Source organism: Petromyzon marinus, chromosome 30 (genome assembly GCF_048934315.1).
Source record: "Petromyzon marinus isolate PM22_M1 ecotype Great Lakes invasive population chromosome 30, UKy_Petmar_22M1.pri1.0, whole genome shotgun sequence".
In the NCBI taxonomy this organism is placed as follows: Eukaryota; Metazoa; Chordata; class Hyperoartia; order Petromyzontiformes; family Petromyzontidae; genus Petromyzon; species Petromyzon marinus.
Window position 1 is genome coordinate 12,873,535 of NC_133696.1, and position 17,435 is coordinate 12,890,969.

The 17,435-nt window shown below is 50.7% G+C and overlaps 1 protein-coding gene across 10 annotated transcripts in view; it reads left to right on the forward strand.

Moving 5' to 3' along the window:
- The window catches only part of LOC116947622 (plasma membrane calcium-transporting ATPase 2-like), a 201,589-nt gene that overhangs the window by 166,321 nt on the left and 17,833 nt on the right, over positions 1–17,435 (forward strand). For all 10 annotated transcript variants that reach the window (XM_076070760.1, XM_076070764.1, XM_076070756.1 and 7 more), the window contains 5 exons: positions 3,316–3,507; positions 5,513–5,726; positions 6,991–7,202; positions 7,807–7,914; positions 10,350–10,529. In XM_076070760.1, coding sequence (XP_075926875.1) covers positions 3,316–3,507; positions 5,513–5,726; positions 6,991–7,202; positions 7,807–7,914; positions 10,350–10,529 — 906 coding nt within the window. The remainder of the gene's footprint in view (positions 1–3,315; positions 3,508–5,512; positions 5,727–6,990; positions 7,203–7,806; positions 7,915–10,349; positions 10,530–17,435) is intronic.

A 17,435-nucleotide genomic window follows, 5' to 3' on the forward strand; every position in this document is an offset into this window, starting at 1 on the left:
GGAGGGCCCTGCCAGGTTTTTTGAAGGAGGGATATGCTGCTGCTGCTGCTGTGCAATCCCATTTTTATTAATTTGAAGGTAACATTTTCAGCATTGGGATGTTTGGCCAACACCAGTCACACTGCTCTGAGATTTTTCTATCTCTGGGAGGAAGCTGGAGAACCCTTGAGGACACCAGTGCAGAACGGGGGGAGTACGGACACACCTCCCGTCGATGAAGTTTGCGCGAATAACATTAAATCCGTAACTTATTAAACAGAAAAATACGAGGCACCGTTAACCTATTGGCACCCCGTGCCTGTGTTCCATATTGAAAATGTTGACGCACCGGTGTGGGCGCTGAAATCGCTGGCACTGGAGTTAGTTTCCATGGCCGTGCACGCGCTCGCTCCCGCCCACAGCGGAGAGAAACCGCCACTCTGCGCCCCCTGCTGCTCGGTTGCTGCTGCTCGGTTGCTACTTAGTTGCTGCTCGATTGCTGCTCGGTTGCTGCTCAATTGCTGCTCAGTTGCTGCTCTGTTGCTGCTCCGTTGCTGCTCGGTCGCTGCTGTTGCTGCTGCTCCATTGCTGCTCCGTTGCTGCTCCGTTGCTGCTCGGCTGCTGCTCAGTTGCTGCTCGATTGCTGCTCGGATGCTGCTCGGATGCTGCTCAGTTGCTGCTCAGTTGCTGCTCTGTTGCTGCTCTGTTGCTGCTCCATTGCTGATTGGTTGCTGCTCTGTTGCTGCTCCGTTGCTGCTCGGTCGCTGCTGTTGCTGCTGCTCCATTGCTGCTCCGTTGCTGCTCCGTTGCTGCTCGGCTGCTGCTCAGTTGCTGCTCGATTGCTGCTCGGATGCTGCTCGGATGCTGCTCAGTTGCTGCTCAGTTGCTGCTCTGTTGCTGCTCCATTGCTGATTGGTTGCTGCTCGGTTACTGTTCCGTTGCTGCTCGGTCGCTGCTGTTGCTGCTGCTCCATTGCTGCTCCGTTGCTGCTCCGTTGCTGCTCGGCTGCTGCTCAGTTGCTGCTCGATTGCTGCTCGGATGCTGCTCGGATGCTGCTCAGTTGCTGCTCAGTTGCTGCTCTGTTGCTGCTCTGTTGCTGCTCCATTGCTGATTGGTTGCTGCTCGGTTACTGCTCAGTTGCTGCTCGATTGCTGCTCGGTCACTGCTCCGTTGCTGCTGCACCAAGCAAATGCCACGGACCAAAGACGATCGCTTCCCAACTCCCACGAGTCTCATTCGACGGTCTACGTTTGTAGTTAGACTCTTCACGGAGGCAGTTTGCGGATCCAGGGTGGGGGGGGGAGGTTGGGGGGAGGCCCTCCCCTCCCTCCTGTTCACAAGCACTTTCCTCTGGCGAGGTGGCCAACACGATTGGAGTCAGCTGTGCCAGTTGAACTTGCGACCGATTTCTGAGGGTGGTGAACATTTAGCCTGAGCTCAAACGTATGCTCTGTTATTCCCATATGGTCAGAATGCTTTCTCACAGACAAAGTTGAACGTTTAAAAAAATAAAGTACGAATATTTAGGAACAATATCAACCAAGCGGTATCACGCTGCTGTGGACGGCGGGGTGGTGGCGCAGCGGTAACACTCATACCTCGCAGCAGAAAGTACCTGGGTTCGATTCCTGATTTGGGTGCCTGTCTGCGTGGCGTTTGAATGTTCTCCCCCTTCCCCCCTGCTCTGCGTGGGTTTCCTCCGGGTTCGGTTCTCCAGTTTCCTCCCATCGCTAAAAAGACAAACCATGCAATGTTACTGCTATTGGCCACATATTCCAATGCTGAAAAGTGATTTCCCAATTACCCAATGGGGTACACGCAGCAGCAGCATTGCCACACGGCCATCTCCTGCGGAATCTTGGCAGGAACATTCTCCAGAAAAATAATCTTGAGGCTTTCCAGGGCAAAGAAGTTTAATAATAATGATAAAATACTGTTAAAGATATGAATATCGAGGTTTGGAAATGCCAGAATGGCATTTTTATCTATCAGTCATGGATAATACCCCGAAGGTTCACCCATTCCAACTCTGTGTGTTCCTCACTGTCGGTTAGCCGTTTTCATTTGCATTACGGGGATTCTGCAATAGCCGTTGTCCCCCCAAGCTCGGGATATTACATGAAAATACAAAAATACAAAGCCTGTGCTGACGAAACCAGAGAGGAGTATTAAATGTTCACACAGTAGCCGGTGTGCCCAGAGTGGCTGCTGGAATTGAGTGAGTGAGTGACTGCGTGAGTGACTGTGTGAGTGAGCTCCCCTGGGGTGTCACCTGCACCCACAGTGAACCTCTTGCCTTTCACGACGTGGTCTCTGTACGGCGTGTGTGAAAGTTATGGTGTCTACCCCGTTGGGCCCTGTTCCAGTCCAGGCCCAGGACCCCCTCCCTCTTACGTGGGGTGCCCTGGTGGCGAGATGTTAACTGCCTCGCCTGGTATACAGGAGGTCGTGGATTAGATCCCGACCCTGACGCCTGCTGCTGTATATTTGGAATTTGCGTGTTCTCCCCGTGGTCGCGTAGATTTTTCTCCGTTTTTTCCCCTCTACATTTGGAATCAACATGCGTTTAGAGTATTTGGCTGCTATAAATTGCCACGTGAAAACGCACTTTGTTGAGATATCATTTGTGGCCAGGTCGCTTCTGATAAAGAGTAATATATCTCAGTGGGCCTTACCTGGTAAAATAAAAAAATAGTTGAATTTAATAGTAGTTCTCCGCCTGTGACCACCACTCTGTATTTCTAGAGATGTAAGTATGTTGAACTTCTTCCGCGCCGTACGTAGCCAAACATGCCAATTGGAGATCTGCCTGTGAAGCCTACAGCACAGTTGCCTTTGAATGATTTATGAATCCCAAAAAACGCTTTCTTTACGTTATAAAACCTGCATTTAGATTGACGTGAGGCTTTATTCGCCGTGGTTACAGGACGACCGTATAAGCAGTGCCCGCCTGACGTACTGCTGGAAGTAACCCGGACCATGACAGGTTAAGGGATCCTGCCACGATGAGCGATCTGCGCTTGCAATCCAGAAGCCGTCAGTTAGATTTGAGCTCCCGGCGCGGCGGCTAAAGCAACGATGCAAGTTTCTTAAATCCCACCCCCCCCCTCCAACCTTTGTTCACACTTGCAGCAATGAGCAGCAATGAGTTCACCACGGTCTGTCGATCGGCAGGTCACGTGCGGTGGAATGACGTCTGGGTACTCGCACCTCCTCCCGGACGTCCGGCCAGCGTGGACGTGTAGGGCAAATAGCATCCGGAGGAGCTACTGCAGGGCTGTGCACTTTTACCAGTGAGGGTTACGGGCGGATTGCGTGCCCGTCTGTGCTCACCAGGGCATCGCGGGCACCGACGTCGCCAAGGAGGCGTCGGACATCATCCTGACGGACGACAACTTCAGCTCCATCGTGAAGGCGGTGATGTGGGGGCGCAACGTCTACGACAGCATCTCCAAGTTCCTGCAGTTCCAGCTCACGGTCAACGTGGTAGCCGTCATCGTGGCGTTCACGGGGGCCTGCATCACGCAGGTGGGCCTCTCTCCAAGCTCGGCGAACGTGTTTCTATTTCTGTGGCGCCTTGCGCGGTGTTGTGAGTACAGCCTGAACCTTACATCCCGATGTCACTCAGAGGAAAGGGTGGCGTAGTTTTACCCATACCTTGACAAACTCCCCAGAACATCTGGCGAGTGTCCAGCGGCGACATTAGACACCCTACATGCACGTACGTGTAGGGTGTCTTATAGGTCTAGAGTGTCTCATAGGTGTAGAGTGTCTCATAGGTGTAGAGTGTCTCATAGGTGTAGAGTGTCTCATAGGTGTAGTGTGTCTCATAGGTGTAGAGTGTCTCATAGGTGTAGAGTGTCTCATAGGTGTAGAGTGTCTCATAGGTGTAGAGTGTCTCATAGGTGTAGAATGTCTCATAGGTGTGGAGTGTCTCATAGGTGTAGAGTGTCTCATAGGTGTAGAGTGTCTCATAGGTGTAGAGTGTCTCATAGGTGTAGAGTGTCTCATAGGTGTAGAGTGTCTCATAGGTGTAGAGTGTCTCATAGGTGTAGAGTGTCTCATAGGTGTAGAGTGTCTCATAGGTGTAGAGTGTCTCATAGGTGTAGAGTGTCTCATAGGTGTAGAGTGTCTCTTAGGTGTAGAGTGTCTCATAGGTGTGGAGTGTCTCATAGGTGTGGAGAGTCTCATAGGTGTAGAATGTCTCATAGGTGTAGAGTGTCTCATAGGTGTAGAGTGTCTCATAGGTGTAGAGTGTCTCATAGGTGTAGAGTGTCTCATAGGTGTAGAGTGTCTCATAGGTGTAGAATGTCTCATAGGTGTAGAGTGTCTCATAGGTGTAGAGTGTCTCATAGGTGTAGAGTGTCTCATAGGTGTGGATAGTCTCATAGGTGTAGAATGTCTCATAGGTGTAGAGTGTCTCATAGGTGTAGAGTGTCTCATAGGTGTAGAGTGTCTCATAGGTGTAGAGTGTCTCATAGGTGTAGAGTGTCTCATAGGTGTAGAGTGTCTCTTAGGTGTAGAGTGTCTCATAGGTGTAGAGTGTCTCATAGGTGTGGAGAGTCTCATAGGTGTAGAATGTCTCATAGGTGTAGAGTGTCTCATAGGTGTAGAGTGTCTCATCGGTGTAGATTGTCTCATAGGTGTGGATAGTCTCATAGGTGTAGAATGTCTCATAGGTGTAGAGTGTCTCATAGGTGTAGAGTGTCTCATAGGTGTAGAGTGTCTCATAGGTGTGGAGAGTCTCATAGGTGTAGAATGTCTCATAGGTGTAGAGTCTCATAGGTGTAGAGTGTCTCATAGGTGTAGAGTGTCTCATAGGTGTGAAGAGTCTCATAGGTGTAGAATGTCTCATAGGTGTAGAGTGTCTCATAGGTGTAGAGTGGCTCATAGGTGTAGAGTGTCTCTTAGGTGTAGAGTGTCTCATAGGTGTAGAGTGTCTCATAGGTGTAGTGTGTCTCTTAGGTGTAGAGTGTCTCATAGGTGTAGAGTGTCTCATAGGTGTAGAATGTCTCATAGGTGTAGAGTTTCTCATAGGTGTAGAATGTCTCATAGGTGTAGAGTGTCTCATAGCTGTCTCTCACTGTTCAAATAAACCTAGTATTACAATTCTAGACTGATCATTTCTTTGTCAGTGGGCAAACGTACAAAATCAGCAGGGGATCAAATACTTTTTTCCTCACTGTAGGTGTTTGTCAGCCGGCCTGCATTGGCGGCTGACCTCTCTCAGTCCAGCTTGAGGATGCCGGTTTGTCAGACGCTTGCCTGCAAGATAGAGAGACGAGTGTCAGAGCGTCGTGCTTTAGTGGTAGACGAGGACTCGGCACGGTCAGACAGGAAGTTCGCAGAGGCCCGCTTGGGTTGCGGGTGAACCGTCCGGTGTAGCGACGCCCGCCACTCAGGCCAAGAAGCTCCCTTGGGTTTCACACGGCCCTGGCGCTTGCCGTCGCCGCGATCGTCAGGGTCCCTCGTGTGCGCCGTGCCGACGGAGGGGGGGGGGAAGCCGTTCCGCCCGCGTCTTTTTCGTGCCCAGGACTCCCCGCTCAAGGCGGTGCAGATGCTGTGGGTGAACCTCATCATGGACACGTTCGCGTCGCTGGCGCTCGCCACCGAGCCGCCCACCGAGGCGCTGCTCCTGCGCCGGCCGTACGGGCGCAACAAACCGCTCATCTCGCGCACCATGATGAAGAACATCCTGGGCCACGCCGTCTACCAGCTCACCGTCATCTTCACGCTGCTCTTCACCGGTACCGCTCTCCGCCGACCGCGGTGGCGACCGTGACGTCCCTCGCGCACACGCCCGCTGTTGGGGCTCCGATCGGTGGTCGTTGTTTCGCAAATGTAAAAAAAGCAAATAATATATATTTAAACACAATTAAAAAATTGTGAATAGTTGCATCAGAGAAAAAGAGTAATGGGCAACAAGTGTGAAGGTGCTGTAAGAAGTGCAAATAGATAAGAAACACGTAAGAGTTATGAAAGCGAGTAACAACATACCATCATAAACATGCATCTTCAGTCTCACTTCAAGCCCATCAACACTCTGTTAGCTCAGCGTGATTAAGGACCTAAAGGGTTAGTACATTGTAAGGCTAATTATGGCGATAATTTAAAGATATATACTACAACAGTTCCTTGTCGATGCACTGCTCGATGGAGACCTCCCTGTGTCGGGCATGGGAGTTGTTTGACCATACTTCACCACGCTGGTCACGACAGGTTTGTGAATGATGGGGTTCAGGTCCGGTTCACGTATCACTCGCCACTGATGCTAGCGGTGGCTGGGAGTCAAACTGAGACATCTGGTTGCATAGTGCAGTGCGCTAACCACTGTAACCACTCCCCCAATTATCATGATAATGTTAGTACAGTGTTTCCATTATTGACAGTTACGTCTATATGGAGCCGAGCGACTCCTTTGCTTTGTTTAGCATCCCATTCTTCAGCAGGTGTGACAAACGTGTCAGCCCAGAGAAACTAATCACTTTAATTTGCAGCTGAGAAAGGGCTCTCATCACCTCATTCCCAAGGATTTACCGCGCCGCAGTGAAGATCTGTCAAAAGTAAGGCTGAAATAATAAACTGCGGGAACATTATGCGAGGCAACAAAAGGGGAAACCGGCGTGAGAGGTGGGTCATTTTTCACAGACAATACAGGCAGCGCCAATTGTAAGGGCCGTCAATGATGCGATAATTAACGGGAAACGATATTTGAAGTAGCAGTCACTTTGAGTTCAAGACTACGAATAACAAAAAATATATATTGCCGTGGTTACAGTGGGTCGGATTTTCGGGTGCGCACTCGACTCGGCCTAGCCAACTGCCTCGCCGGGAGATGGAGTCGAACCGACGACGTCAGGACTGCGAGTTGAGCGTGTTCGCTATTGACACCGGCGCGCAGCTCAATGCGTGCCATAACACTGAACGGTATACGAACGCTGCTGCTGCTGCTGTCGTCTTTATCGTCGTCATCGTCCTTGTGGGCTTCATCGTTGTGGGCTTCGTGTTCAGGCGAGACGCTGTTTGACGTGGACAGCGGGCGCAACGCGCCGCTGCACGCGCCGCCCTCGGAGCACTACACCATCGTGTTCAACACCTTCGTGCTCATGCAGCTCTTCAACGAGATCAACGCGCGCAAGATCCACGGGGAGCGCAACGTCTTCGAGGGCATCTACCGCAACCCCATCTTCTGCTCCATCGTCGTCGGCACTTTCATCATCCAGGTCGTGCCTCCGAGAGGGGGAAGGGTGCGGGCGGGGGGCGAACGCGACACGTTGCCTCCGTCTCGTCTCAGAGCGTTTGCCGTGCGCTGTTAAAAGTTGCACGATTGGTGTACGGGCACTTTTGTTACAAGCGCTGCTCGGTGACGAGCGATACTCGGGGGCCTCGGATGATAAACGGCGGCTGCAGCGACCAATGGAGTTAGCCCGTTAACCGTGAGCTCCACTGGTCGTCTGCGTCGAGCCAATTCCATCGGTGTGGCAATACCTTGACACGGTGATTTTCACAGACGATATTATTAGCCATGATTTATTTGTGTTAATTGCTGTTTTTGGTTGCGGGATCGTTATTCAACTTTCCAGTGAACGATAATAATTGGCGCGTTAAACGCTTGAACACTCAACAATTTCATTGGTTTGGCTATGTCAGGTGGTGGACGGTCTTCAAACACAAATTTGGCCTGATCGTTGCATTACGTCACCTAACTGAAAAAATCTACATATGGTAATAGTTTTGAAATTGTGCGTTATGATATCGGGACACAAGTAACTTATTTTATATTAATGACGTAGCAATGACCTAACCGCGGCTGTATGATGTGTACAGATTGTCATTGTGCAGTTTGGTGGGAAACCCTTCAGCTGCACAGGCCTCAAGTTCGACCAATGGCTGTGGTGCATCTTCTTATCACTGGGCGAGCTGCTGTGGGGACAGGTAACCACAATGAGCGGTGCATGCATCGCTCCCCGGTAACAGGATCAAACCTCCCCCCCACACACACACAGAGCCGGTCAGTGGCAGGAGAGCCGGTCAGTGGCGGGAGAGCCGGTCAGTGGCGGGAGAGCCGGTCAGTGGCGGCAGAGCCGGTCAGTGGCGGGAGAGCCGGTCAGTGGCGGGAGAGCCGGTCAGTGGCGGGAGAGCCGGTCAGTGGCGGGAGAGCCGGTCAGTGGCGGCAGAGCCGGTCAGTGGCGGGAGAGCCGGTCAGTGGCGGCAGAGCCGGTCAGTGGCGGGAGAGCCGGTCAGTGGCGGCAGAGCCGGTCAGTGGCGGCAGAGCCGGTCAGTGGCGGCAGAGCCGGTCAGTGGCGGCAGAGCCGGTCAGTGGCGGCAGAGCCGGTCAGTGGCGGCAGAGCCGGTCAGTGGCGGCAGAGCCGGTCAGTGGCGGCAGAGCCGGTCAGTGGCGGCAGAGCCGGTCAGTGGCGGCAGAGCCGGTCAGTGGCGGCAGAGCCGGTCCAGCCAAGTGAGAACTGAAGCCACCAGGATGAGTCCCAAATTGGCGATAGTGGCTGACCAGGGTCACCAACATGACAAAGAGACATAAATGTGATGAATACTGAGCACAACAAACACCGAGCAAATAGAAATCAGGTGCTAAAGCAACCGAATCGGAATGAGGGCAACAACAACCAAATATTCTTTGGTTCTTTCGGTAAAGTCGCGTAGATAGAAAAATAATAAAATAAAATAAAAACCACTGATGTCGACTGTAGCTTGGTTCTTAATCAGAGTGAGTGTACTGGCAGTCTCTAATGTAGACTGTAGCCTGGTTATTAAGTTTTGTTAGTGTACTGGAAGTCTATAATGTCGACTGTAGCAATGGTTATTAAGCTGGGTGAGTGTACTGGGTGAGTGTACTGGCAGTCTATAATTATAGTCTATAATTATAGACTGCCAGTACGCTCACCGAGGTTAAGAGCCAGGCTTCAGTCTACATTATAGTCTACATTATAGACTGCCAGTACACTCACCCAGCTTAATAACCATTGCTACAGTCTACATTATAGACTGCCAGTACACTCACCCAGCTTCATAACCATTGCTACAGTCTACATTATAGATTGCCAGTACACTCACCAAACCTAATAACCATTGCTACAGTCTACATTATAGACTGCCAGTACACTCACCAAACCTAATAACCAGGCTATAGTCTACATTATAGATTGCCAGTACGCTCACTGATTAAGAACCAGGCTACAGTCTACATCAGTGTTTTTTTATTATTATTATTATTTTATTTAATTTTTCTTAACTTTATTTATATTTTTCTATTTACGTGACTTTACCAAAAGACCCAAAGAATATGAATTCCTGTAGTCACGAAAGTTTTAAGTTAAAAGCAACCAAATAGATGATAGAGCAAATAAGAACAAGAAGATTGAAATCACGAAAAAAAACGTGGTTTTAAATCAAATGAATTTTCAGTCATAAAAGTTGGCTGGGACAATTTACATTTCAGAACCATTCTGAGTAAAACATTTATTTCAGAAACATCAAAAGAAGGTTGTCGGGTGATTATTTATTATCACACTCGTGTGTAAACAGACATCTGTACAAGTGAAGTTACCAGGCAGTATTAAGAGAAAGTGCTGTCTTGGATACGATACCCACTTCCAGTCAGATACGTCGCGCTCATTGACAGGGACATCACAGGGACGCTTGGGAGAGAGATGATGGTAGAACAGGGCGTGCCAGGATGCAGAAGTGGCATTCTATCACAGGGTAGTTGTTGCAGAAAAGCGAAGGCCAAATTATCATCACGACCAATAACCATGTCAGTCTTCCCACATCTCACAATCGCTCTGTACAATTTCATAGTCCACACCCATCCCCCTGTGTCTGCCCACGTGGTCTCATCTGGCTTCGTCAATTCGGCTCAGGTCTTTACTCGGTCGCTCACCTCCGGGTGCAATCCCTGTTCTTGGTCGCCTGCCCTGCACGCGTGCTGGAGACCGTTGTGTTTTACGGGTGTGGGAGTGAGGCATTAACTTGACGGTTCAAGATCAATTATCCAGCCTTTTGGTTCGCAACATTTAAACTTCATGTAATCCTAGAGCAACTGTTGCATTTATTCGTTTATTTAAGAAGATATTTTCAGCATCTCAGACGGGGTGCGTGAAGTTGTGCTTAGCTCCGGTTACCGTGCGAGTCACCGTGTGAGCCACCGTGCCAGTCACCGTGTCAGTCATTGTGTGAATCACCGTGTGAGTCACCATGCCAGTCACCGTATGAGTCAACGTCCCAGTCACGGTGCGAGTCACCGTGCCAGTCACCGTGTAAGTCACCGTGTGAGTCACTGTATGAGTCACCGTGCCAGTCAACGTTTGAGTCACCGTGCGCCCCCGTGCCGCGGTGATGCCGCTCTCCCGCAGCTCATTTCGAGCATCCCCACGGCGCACCTCCACTTCCTGAAGGAGGCGGGGCACGGCACGCACAAGGACGACATTCCCGAGGACGAGGAGGAGGATGAGGAGGAGATTGATCACGCCGAGCGAGAGCTTCGCCGTGGACAGATTTTGTGGTTCCGTGGCCTGCACAGAATACAAACACAGGTACGCTCCCACGCACAGACGCAGAGACTCCCCGTGTAGCCTCAACGCGCTGCTCGGACAAGTGCTGTTAGCGAGCAGCGCCCATTGAAGGCCGGCACAGCGCACGAAGGTTTGGGTGGGCAACGCCACGCCTTTGTCTCCCCCCAGTGCAAATGTTTACACACCGAACGAGGTACTCATTTGAGAATGAATCGAACCTCGGTGAGGCCCAGGACCAGTTCAAATATCTGCCACTGTTATTGGTCGTGAGCGTTAATTGAACTCGAGTCGCCGGGCTCGTAGCGAAGTGCAGCACGAACCACCGCATAACCAATTCCGCCCTGCCATGCCGCTTGTTTCACACACATACCACACGCACCATACGCGGCCCACACACACACCGCACACGCACCACACGCACATGAACCGCACACACATCACACGCGACCCACACACGCATCACACGCGACCCACACACGCATCACACGCGTACCACACGCGAACCACACGCGATCCACACACGCATCACACACGCATCACACGCGCACCACACGTGGTCCACCCACGCACCACACACGCACCACACACACACTACACACATTCTACACACGCACCACACGCGCACCACACACGCACCACACGCACACCACACACGGTCTACACACACACCACACACACACCACACACGGTCTACACACGCACCACACGCGCATCACACATGGCCCATACACGCACCACACGCGCACCACACATGCACCACACGCGCACCACAGGCGGCCCACACACGCACACCACACACGCACACCACACACGCACTACACACGCACACCACACACGCACCAAACACGGCCCACACACGCACCACACACGCATCACACACGCACCACACACGCACCACACACGCACCACACACGCACCACACACGCACCACACATGCATCACACGCGGTCCACACGCGGTCCACACACAGGGTCCACACACGTAACCACACAGTCCACCGTGGCTCTTGCTGCAATTAAAGCAGCGCCAGGGGCTGTGATGCAGTCACGATCATCTCCTGCTTCAGGCTCTGGGTTGTAGATTCAAACTCAGCCGTGCAGACCGCTTGTACTAATCATCTTGTGAACCATGGTCACACCGTATGCACGCTGCAGAGATACCGGACAGTGGCTGTTGTGGACCAACTCTCCGTCATGACTGTTTAACGAAAATTGAGCACCTTCCCGAGGGATCTGGCGGCGAAGCGAGCGGCACCCTCGGCTGGCACATCTTGCCGAGTGGGCGCTTCTTAAGCGAGGCCACCCCTGCATCCCCAATAGCTCTGCCTCTGCCCGAAGCACCGTGAGGTCGATTCGCCACCTCCTTGTGGGGCGCGCCACCCCTCCTCTGGCCTCTGATCTTCCTCTGTCAGGCGGTGACAAAATATCACGTGGTCACTTTGTTCTTGTGTCAGAAGGGTGACGATGCCTGCTGGGTTTCGACCAGAAACCTCATGGTCACCATCATACACGGCAATTCTCTTGGAGGAAATGACATCGTCCAAGCCAAAGCTACTACACCATGCGCAATTGGCACTCTTTCAGCCGCTTTCAAGCGTGTATATAGATCTGTAAGTTGCTACTCGCTGAAGCCACGCGCAAAAATAAGAAACATTTCGCAAAATAAGTTGAACGATTAGCTCCAGTAACAGCTGACTTGTACTCTATTCGCTTATTTTATTTTCAATAATTATCATCCTCGGACTATTTTTTTCACGATTGCACCAATGGAAGGAGTGAAATCCAAGATGGCAGAGCTTGTGATGTGGAAGCCCTGAGGCAGGGATCCACCCACCGCCCCTCCTGGCTCCCCCGTGTGTGCGCGCTTGGCCTTGCCGCTCACGCTTGGCCCCCCACGTTGCAACGCAGACGATCGCAGAAGTTTACCCCCCCCCTCCCCCCGCAAACCCAGTCGATCGACCCCATCTGTGGAGTCTCATCCACCACACGCTCCTGGGTGATTGCCAATCATATTAATGGGTTATTGTTACGCTTCAAATAGTGTCCCAAATTTCACCCTCTAAAAATGTAACGTTACAAGTGTAAAGCGAAGCATTGGTTTAGAAGTCGCCAGAATTATTGGGATAGATGGAATCCTACCTGTACTGGTATTTGAACGACACCAATAATATGAATGTAATTTATTTAACGCTGCATGCCTCACTGAGTCTCCATACCTTTTCTGGATGGTCCGAGCATTGGGAAGTTTGCCACGAGTGTTTCACACGTGGGATCAAAAATGTGACACCCAGGCAACCCCAGGGTGTGAGAGGAGAACGCTCAGCGGCCCTTACAACCGGACCTACATGGCGCACCGCCACCCCGTGCCAAGCGCTCCCTTGCCAGGGCAGTGCAGGGTGGTGGTCTGCCCTTTTTTAGAGAATTTATTTGATAATTTGTGCCAGGTGGAGGATCTGCACCTTTAGATGTCCGTCCCTGCCCCGTGGGATAGCGTCGGTTCCATGAGTGTCCAGCAGCGCGCTGGGGGGCGGGGAGCGCGCAATATCCCTCTGAAGTGGAGCTTGCTAGTGCTCACACCTTCTGCTCGCAAAGTGTCGACCAACTCCCCCTTGAAGCCGGCTCGCCGCCAGCTGGAGCCACCTCAATGACAGCCACGGGAGATTCTTCAGAGGCGCGTGTCTGTGGGTGGCCAGCTGAGCGGCTTCGCGATGCCCCTTTGTGCCCTCTGCAGGGGATGCTGCCATGGCCCGATGCGTCAGCGCGCTGGGCTCCTTGGAGGTCGCCAGTTCAATTCGAACTCTCAGTGCAGCGAATTAAACAATGGGGAAAAGTTTCTTACATTTCACCCCATGCCCAGGCCACCTCCGTCCACCCAGAAGAATAAAAATGGGTACCACAGCAGTCAGTATGATGGCAGGTCGCGTGCGGCGGGGTAAAGCGTGGGTACTCCCACCTCTTCCAAGACATCTGGCTGGCGTGGAGGTGGAGGCCAAATTACCCTCTAGAAGGGCTCGCTCGAGCTCCCTCTCGTCGCACGGCGATTTGGTTGCTTAATGAGCCGCTGGATGCCGTGAAAGGCCCGAACATGGTCCCCATCTTTGTTTTATTGCTACGCCCCGCCCCCTTGTGTTGCATCAGCATCCTGATTGCCCGAACACCCCCGATTGACACGGTTGGCTACGTACGGTGCTAAAGAAGTTAAACGTACGTACTGTACGTACATACATTGTAAAAACTCTGATTGCCTGCACAACAATGAAATGGCATGAAGGGCTAATCCCATGAGAACAAAGTGGAAATCGACATCAGCAAAAAAAAATAACGTTGCTCAGAGATGTGGAGGTGCCGTGAGCTCAGTGGGCTACTGCCTGACTAGTCACGGTGCCAGCGCTGCTGAGAGCTGGGGTCTTCTTCCCACATGGCCTCCCAAGATCAATAAGCGGTTTCTGTAGAAGAGGAGATGGGGCCAACGTGCAATGGCGCAACATATAATTTAAAAAATCACAGCTTGGATTGTGTAACGTGTAGACAGAATCAGTGAGAACCACTCTAGTGTGGAAGTTTAAATGTAAAATGTTTAGCAAGAGAGGCTTTTAAAGGACAGTGGGATGAGGTCTATGGTGTCACTTCTCCAAGTCATCCCTGCGTCACCTATTTGCTTAGCTGCTGATAGCACAAGTGGGATGTTGGTTTAAAAAATATATACAGTGAGGGAAAAAAGTATTTGATCCCCTGCTGATTTTGTACGTTTGCCCACTGACAAAGAAATGATCAGTCTATAATTTTAATGGTAGGTTTGTTTGAACAGTGAGAGACAGAATAACAAAAAAATCCAGAAAAACGCATGTAAAAAATGTTATAAATTGATTTACATTTTAATGAGGGAAATAAGTATTTGACCCCTCTGCAAAACATTACTTAGTACCTGGTGCCAAAACCCTTGTTGGCAATCACAGAGGTCAGGTTTGCACACATCTCAGGAGGGATTTTGTCCCACTCCTCTTTGCAGATCTTTTCCAAGTCATTAAGGTTTCGAGGCTGACGTTTGGCAACTCGAACCTTCAGCTCCCTCTACATATTTTCAATGGGATTAACGTCTGTAGACTGGCTAGGCCACTCCAGGACCTTAATGTGCTTCTTCTTGAGCCACTCCTTTGTTGCCTTGGCCGTGTGTTTTGGGTCATTGTCATGCTGGAATACCCATCCACGACCCATTTTCAATGCCCTGGCTGAGGGAAGGAGGTTCTCACCCAAGATTTGACGGTACATGGCCCCGTCCATTGTCCCTTTGATGCGGTGAAGTTGTCTTTTCTCCTTAGCAGAAAAACACCCCCAAAGCATAATGTTTCCACCTCCATGTTTGACGGTGGGGATGGTGTTCTTGGGGTCATAGGCAGCATTTCTCCTCCTCCAAACATGGCGAGTTAAGTTGATGCCAAAGAGCTCCATTTTGGGCTCATCTGACCACAACACTTTCACCCAGTTGTCCTCTGAATCATTCAGATGTTCATTGGCAAACTTCAGACGGGCATGTATATGTGCTTTCTTGAGCAGGAAGACCTTGCGGGTGCTGCAGGATTTCAGTCCTTCATGGCGTAGTGTGTTACCAATTGTTTTCTTGGTGACTATGGTCCCAGCTGCCTTAAGATCATTGACAAGATCCTCCCGTGTAGTTATGGGCTGATTCCTCACCGTTCTCATGATCATTGCAACTCCACGAGGTGAGATCTTGCATGGAGCCCCAGGCCGAGGGAGATTGACAGTTCTTTTGTGTTTCTTCCATTTGTGAATAATCGCACCAACTCTAGATTTGAAGCTTTCGTGACTGCAAGGATCCATACTCTTTGGTTCTATTCGGTAAAGTCACGTAGGTAAAAAAATAAAACAACAAAAATCACGACGTTTCGGCCACAACACAAGCGGCCTTCATCTGGTGAAGGGACCAGCCTGTCTCGAAAACTGCGCTGGAGTGAAACAGAGCCAACTCAGACTGCGACCTTTAAGCTGTGTGAGAGGGATTAAGGTGCCTTGACAAAGAAATTAGTGTAAAAATTAGCATTTGATTGGCGGATTTATGATGAAAGGTGTAGCACAGTAATCGGCACCGGCAGTGCACCAGCCTGTGCTGCGAAAGTTTGGGGTACCACTACTTGAAAAAATATACTGTACCAATGAAAATTAGGTTAATGTTCAGTTCGATTTAGAACATCTTTCCAATGGTTGCTTAATTTGAAACCATCTTCTCGGTTGAAATTGTGTCTGTTTGTAGATCTGAATTGCCTCGTGAACAAATCTCTGATAAAAACCTGTGGGTTTGCAAAGAACCAAGGTTCTTTGCAAACCACAGGTTGTTTTAACCTCACACAGCTTAAAGGTGCACTGCCGTGTGCTACACCTTTCATCATGCTAAGTCCGCCAATAAAATGCTAATTTTTACGCTAATTCCTTTGTCAAGGTACCTTAATCCCTCTCACACAGCTTAAAGGTCGCAGTCTGAGCTTGGTTCTGTTTCACTCCAGCGCAGTCTTCGAGACAGGCTGGTCTCTTCACCTGATGAAGGCCGCTTGTGTTGTGGCTGAAACGTCGTGATTTTTGTTGTTTTCTTTTTTTACCTACGTGACTTTACCGAATAGAACCAAAGAGTATCGCACCAACTGTTTTCACCTTCTCACCAAGCTGCTTGGCAATGGTCTTGTAGCCCATTCCAGCCTTGTGTAGGTCTACAATCTTGTCCCTGACATCCTTGGAGAGCTCTTTGGTCTTGGCCATGGTGGAGAGTTTGGAATCTGATTGATTGATTGCTTCTGTGGACAGGTGTCTTTATACAGGTAACAAGCTGAGATTAGGAGCACTCCCTTTAAGAGTATGCTCCTAATCTCAGCTCGTTACCTGTATAAAAGACACCTGGGAGCCAAAAATCTTTCTGATTGAGAGGGGGTCAAATACTTATTTCCTTCATTAAAATGCAAATCAATTTATAACATTTTTGACATGCGTTTTTCTGGATTTTCATGTTGTTATTCTGTCTCTCACTGTTCAAATAAACCTACCATTAAAATTATAGACTGATCATTTCTTTGTCAGTGGGCAAACGTACAAAATCAGCAGGGGATCAAATACTTTTTTCCCTCACTGTATTATACTGCTCACAAGGATGTTAAGATAATTTGTTTTAAATGCTGCAACGGCTTGCAGGGTTTTTCTAACATGCAAAGCGGCCTGAAGCCAAATGGGGCAGGAGTTATGCCGAGTCTGGCGAGTTCCCATTAGTCCAGCGAGTTCCCATTAGTCCAGCGAGTTCCCATCGGTCCAGCGAGTTCACGTTGGTCCAGCGAGTTCACGTTGGTCCAACGAGTTCCCGTTGGTCCAGCGAGTTCCCGTTGGTCCAGCGAGTTCACGTTGGTCCAGCGAGTTCCCGTTGGTCCCCCGAGCTCCCATCGGTCCAGCAAGTTCATGTTGGTCCAGCGAGCTCCCGTGAGTCCAGCGAGTTCCTGTTAGTGCAGGGAGTTCCCGTTGGTCCAGCGAGTTCCCGTTGGGCGAGCGCGTTCCCGTTGGTCCAGTGAGTTCCTGTGGGTCCAGCGAGCTCCCATGAGTCCAGCAAGTTCCTGTTAGTGCAGGGAGTTCCCGTGAGTCCAGCGAGTTTCCATGAGTCGAGCAATTCCCGTTGGTCCAACCAGTTCCCGTTGGTCTAGCGAGTTCCCGTGAGTCCAGTGAGTTCCTGTTAGTGCTGGAGAGTTCCCGTTGGTCCAACGAGTTCCCATTGGTCCAACGAGTTCCCGTTGGTCCAGCGAGTTCCCATTGGTCCAACGAGTTCCCGTGAGTCCAGCGAGTTCACGTTGGTCCAGCGAGTTCACGTTGGTCCAGCGAGTTCCCGTGAGTCCAGCGAGTTCACGTTGGTCCAGCGAGTTCCCGTGAGTCCAGCGAGTTC